At 48.0% G+C, this 5,533-nt stretch overlaps 1 protein-coding gene across 1 annotated transcript; it reads right to left on the reverse strand.

Annotated features, from left to right (window-relative positions):
- Window positions 1-822: 822 nt before the first annotated feature.
- Window positions 823-3,967, reverse strand: FFAR2 (free fatty acid receptor 2). The gene is made up of 2 exons (XM_069078605.1): window positions 3,839-3,967; window positions 823-2,588 (listed from the first exon to the last, which is right to left on the reverse strand). Exon 2 carries the CDS (start codon window positions 2,582-2,584, stop codon window positions 1,589-1,591), a length of 996 nt encoding a protein of 331 aa, XP_068934706.1. The 5' UTR covers window positions 2,585-2,588; window positions 3,839-3,967; the 3' UTR covers window positions 823-1,588.
- Between the last annotated feature and the right edge of the window lie 1,566 nt (window positions 3,968-5,533).

Here is a 5,533-nt window from a genome sequence, read left to right on the forward strand (position 1 = left end):
AGCAGGTCCCAAGATCCTAGGGCTGGAGTTTCTCTCTCTGTCATGTTACCTATCAATTCCACTTAGAAAGCATTTGTTATTCACCTACTCTGTGCCTGCCACAATGTGGGGTTCTGGGGATGCACAGACAAAAAGAAACAACCCCTGGCCTCGGGGAACTTACATTTACTTGTGAGGAAATAGCATGTATGTAGATATAGACAGAGAAATTCAAAGGAAATTCAGTAGGATGTTGGGATAGGGGAGGAGGCAGGGAGAATGAAGGTGTTGCTTGAGACGAGCCTTAAAGGGCATCAGGGATTCCAAAAGGTAGAAGTGAGGAGAGAGAGCATTCTAGGCATGGGGAACAGCCTGTTCAAAGGCACGGAGGTGGGACCTGAAACGTTGTCTACCAGGGAGAGCAAGCTGATTGTGCTGTTACCCTAGAGCCTTAGTCCCCAGGGAAAATCAGAAACTTCCTTTCTTAACTATTAGGCAGTATGTTCTATGGTCAAAAGACCACTGGACTCTTCAGGAGACCAGGATTCAAATCTCAGCTCCTCCTCTGTACAATGGGGCTAATAACAGCTGTGCTCCCCACCTGTGGGGCAGTTGTGAGGAGAGTCCTCCGAAGACCAGAGGCAGCTGTAAAACTGTGACTATTGCGAGTTATTTCAAATCTGCCACCCCCCTCCCCGACCTTTCTTCACCTATTCCCATGGTCAGGCAGTAATTCCATAGTATGGATGGAATATTCCCTGCATGCCAAGCTGTGGCCCGGACATTGTGGGAGCTATAGAGGAAAAAGACACAATTCTCACCTTTAGGAAGTTCCCAGTTTAATAGGAGAGACAAGGTACATATTGTGGAGTGACTAAATGTATACAAAATGAAAACAGAATGACCTCAGTATGTCAATGGTGGCGCTTCCCATCCTTCTTGCTGCTTTAGGGAGCCTCTCCCCTGGGTCTTTTCCTGTGCTCCATCTTGCCTTGTCCTTTGGGCTCTTTTATAGCCCTGACTGTGCCCAGTATCATGTTCTTCAGAAGCCCTGGACATGCACTAGCATCCTGCAATCCAGCTGGGCTAACTTGGGGCCATTTTAATGCCCTATAGCAGCCTAACATTGTGGAGAAAGAACTGAATTTGGAGTCAGGAAGGTGAAAGTTAAAATCCAGGCTAAAACTGGGCCAGTCACTGCGCCTCAGGTGCTTGCGAAGACTGTAGGGAGCTAGAGATGGGTGGCATCTACATCAGGAGGAAGTTCCTGATCCAAATCTCAAAATATTCTTGTCTATTCATACTGGTGGGGAGGTGGAGGGAGGCAGGGGGTAAGAAAGGGACCCTCCTTTCTATTTCTTATTTGTGTCATCAGAGCCGTGTTCCTCTTCAAAAGGAAATTCAGGCAAGTTGGACAGAGAGCTGCTGAGAGAATTCTTCAAAAAGAAACACTCCTCCATGTCCCCGGCCCCCACATTGGAGCCCATGGTTAGCTCATAATGGAAGGATTCCAGAGACTATAGCAAAAAGGATTCCTCTATGTCCTTCCTCCCCTAACCTGTCCAACCCCAAACCATGCAGACGCCAGCAGCGGTAACCCCTGGGACGCCTACTCTGTGGTAAAGTCAGAACTGGCCACACCATCCCCTTGGCTCAAACCAGTGTCCCCCATGTCTCCCTCAGCAGCACCTCGACCCCAGCGCCCCAGAAGGGATGTCCCTTGATTCCGCAGCGCCTTCAGTCCATCTCCAACGGCCCGGCGAACAGCTGAGGAAGAGAAATAGAAAAGCAGGGGATCCAGGCCAGCATTGAAGGCACTGAACAGCACAGCATACTTTCGCCAGTTTGGGGTGCTGCCTTCAAAATACCCTACCACGTGGGAGACATTGTAAGGAGCAAAGCAGACCAGGAAATTGAGGAGAGTCACGACGGCCAGTCCCACAGCTCTCCGCTGTCGCTGGGCTCCCACCTGTGGCTGGCCCAGCATGAGGCACACGAAACGCCAGTAACAGAAGATGGTCACTGCCATGGGCAAGCAGAAGAGGACCAGGCAGAGCTCCAGCCGGAATGGGAGAACGATCTCCTGCTGCTTGGTACTAAAATTGTCATAGCATTCAATGTCCGTCTGGTTCTCCCTTGTTTCCTCTTTTGGATGCAAATACTCGATTACGATGACTACGCTGCAGTGTCCGAAGGACAGGATCCAGGCCACCAGAGCAGCAGCCAGGCCATACATGGGCCGCCGGGAGAGCTTGTACCGGACCGGGAAGGCCACCCCCAGGTACCTCTCGATGCTGATGGCAGCTAGCAGCCACGTGCTACAGTAAATGCTGCTGTAGAAGCCAAAGGTAGAGAGAGCGCAGAAGGGCTTCCCCAGGAGCCAGCGGAAGTTCTTGGCAGCCTCAAGGATTTTGAAAGGCAGCAGCAAGAGCAGGATGAGATCCGCCAGTGTCAGGCTGAGCAGGAGGATGTGGATTGGGGCAGGGTGGGGCTGCCGGACTCTGCGGATGAAGGCTCGAAGGGCCACCAGGTTGGCAGGAAGGCCGATGAGAAAGGTCATGGTGTAGAGGGCAAGGAGCAAATACTTTTCTGTCTCTTGGTCCATTCAGCTGGGGCGGAAAGGGGCAAAATTAGGTGGAACCCCCTTCAGCTTGGGTCACCCAGTCTCCCCTCCCAGGAATTTCACTGGCAGCACTGCCTGCTCACACCACCTGTCAGTGCCCCACAGAGTAATTATTGACTTTGCCTTGGGCGGGATATTAAGCTCCAGTTATTACATTTGCCATCATGTATCTCTGGGGGAGACCAACGTGTAGCTTCTAAAGGGCATTCTCTCTTTGTCTCCCATAGCCTTCCCAATCCCATCTGACAGTGCAGGAAGAGACTCTTGCCACATTCCACTTAAGAGTGGAGAGCCAGGCCCCATCATGGAGAGTAGGTCACTTTCTTGGGGTTGGACAGGTATTATGTGAAGTCAGAAATCCTGCAAGCAACCTCTGATTTTCCCCTGCAGGACCCTCAGTAGGGAGACCTGGGCTTTGCCCCCCAAAGTCCAGGGCCCTGACAACAGCTTGTAGTCTTCACTATTTTTGAAACAACAGATGTTAGCTCCTGGTTAACAAGAATAGCATTGGCAGACTGGGCTGAGCTGCTCCCCTCTCCTACTCTGTTCCTAACTGCCCCCTTATGTAGAGGGCCTAGTTCATACTCCTTACCCTGGAGGTGGTTTGTGGAACTTGCTCCAGGTCTCCAAATTCCTAGTTTGGGTTCTGGCCCTAGAGTACGCAGCCCTCCCAGCAGCCGGCCGGCCTGCCTGCTGGCTCTTCACCTCACACCCTTGCCCCTTTATAGAAAGCAGATTTCTTTCCCTCAGATCCCATTTCTATCTTATCTTATCTCTGTGTTTAAACTATGTCTAAGGGAAGCTAGTCACAAGCTGGATGGACTTATGAGTGAGGAGTAAATGAGGCAGGAAGGGATGAGGTAGCACCAGTCCAAGTGTTCTCACTCTTGGATTTGCCCTGGGACCTTTCATATTTCATCAAAGGAGTGCACACATTCCATAACTATTCCATAACATAAATAAAGGGCAGTCTTTATTACTGCCTCTACTTCTACTCAGAAACCACTTAGGCTTTTGGGTGCCCAAACTAACTGCCTAGTCTAACATCTCCTTTGAGCTCTCCCCTCTTATGGGTCTCTCCCAGTTACTTCTGTGGGCTTAGTCCCTCCTTTCATGGTTTTCCCCCTGCCTCCAAGCCTCATCCCTATATCCCATCCTCAGCAGCATCCCCTGACGTAGCCACACCTTCAGCTAGCCTCCCAGCATCCCGTTTCCAAGAGCACAAGTAATAGGAACCTGATTGTCTTGTCTTATCCTGATGTCAGATGGATGGCTTCTGGAGTCAGCTCAAATAGAAATCTTCAGTCTTCTAGATAAAGGCACAGAATTTTAGATGCTGCTACCATCAATTTCATGCAGGAGGAAAAAAGCAGGGAAGCTAGCTAGCTGAGGGCTTTTATACCAAGAGAAGTCACATGGTCAGAGAGAGGAAGGTCAGTCATTGAGCTGTCTCCTCTAAGAACCCTGAACCAAATTCTCATACCTCTAACCTCAATTCTCGCAATAGCCCTGTGACATAGAAATTATTATCCTCATTTTAGAGATGATAAAACAGAGGTTAGCAAAGGTTAAATACAGGGTCACACAGCTAGTAAGTGTCCCAGGAAGAATTCAAATTCAAGTCTTCCTGACTCCAGTCTAATGTTCCATCATGCTGATGGAATTACAGATGCTTCAAGTGTTTGCCTTCGAGAAAAATGCTGAAAGGCTCTGGAAACAAATGTTCCTCTTCTCTCTTAGAACATTTTTCAAAGATGTCCTACATCCATGTTTTATTATCCTCTTAGAAATGTAGCCCTACTTCTATCCCTTCCCCACCCCTAGCTTTTATTTTCTTCCCACAGGTAGTTACAACCCACTCTTGTGTACCCATGCTACCTTTTCGTTATGATTTCCTTTCCGAGGTTTGTAGGAGTAGCTTATTCCTAACCACCCTAAAGTTCTTGAAAGTTATGGAATCATAGCTTTTTGGCACTGGATCTTGGAGATCATCCACCCCATGGAACAGATAACATAATCCATGGTCTGAGCACTCCTGGGCTCTTCTTACCTCCATGGACTGGGCTTGATCTCAGGGGCTGACCCAAAACTTTATTCTCTCTTTATTCATTATGCTCCCCACATAATATTTACTCTGAGAAATCTCTGACTATGTAGCTCATGTCTAATTTTCCAAATGGGAATAACAGGGTTCCCACTTTCTGTATAAGCACACAAGGTAACAAATGCATAGCAGGTAGAGGACAGCCTTTATTTCATTACACACACACACACACACACACACACACACACACACAAAATGCAAAAGTTGCAAAAGGTCTATAGAACCATCACAGACACAAAAAACATATGAAGCACTTAGAGTATACTGTTCACAAACAATAAACACAGTTATCTTCTATCTTTTTGGTAGGTCTCAACTTTTCCACCAGGGTCCTAGAAACCTTCAAGGTTTTGTCAACAAAAATGGAGTGAATCTTGAGGTTGCCAGTGGGACAGCAGCCACAGGGGTCTACAAAGTTTCTCCCAAACTTGTAGTGCCACCCTGTGGCTTGAACTTCCCCAGAAGGCAAAGATATTTGGGGACTAATGGAGAGGCAAGCCTGTAGTGTCTAAATAATTAATGATAATAGTGTAAAGTATAGCTCCTCTTCTCTACCATGCTGTAGATTTCGCCTCTTATTAATCTCTCAGTTTTGGGGCCAGTGTACAGTCTTCTTGTTCTAAGAGGCATTCTTCTTAGGAATATCCTTTCTTTCTCTAAAAGACCAGATCCCCAAACGCTCAAACCTGGGGTTTCTCAAGAGACAATTCCTCAGATCGGTACTGCCCAAGAAATCTCCCTTTTATGACTAGAAGACTAGGTAGTGAGATCACTGTGAGTAGGAAATTAGAATGCCATGTCCTCCATGGAAGAGATGGGCATCCATG

Source organism: Petaurus breviceps, unplaced genomic scaffold, assembly GCF_028583685.1.
Source record: "Petaurus breviceps papuanus isolate PSGF00001 unplaced genomic scaffold, PetGlider_PUasm1.0 91041, whole genome shotgun sequence".
Classification (NCBI taxonomy): domain Eukaryota; kingdom Metazoa; phylum Chordata; class Mammalia; order Diprotodontia; family Petauridae; genus Petaurus; species Petaurus breviceps.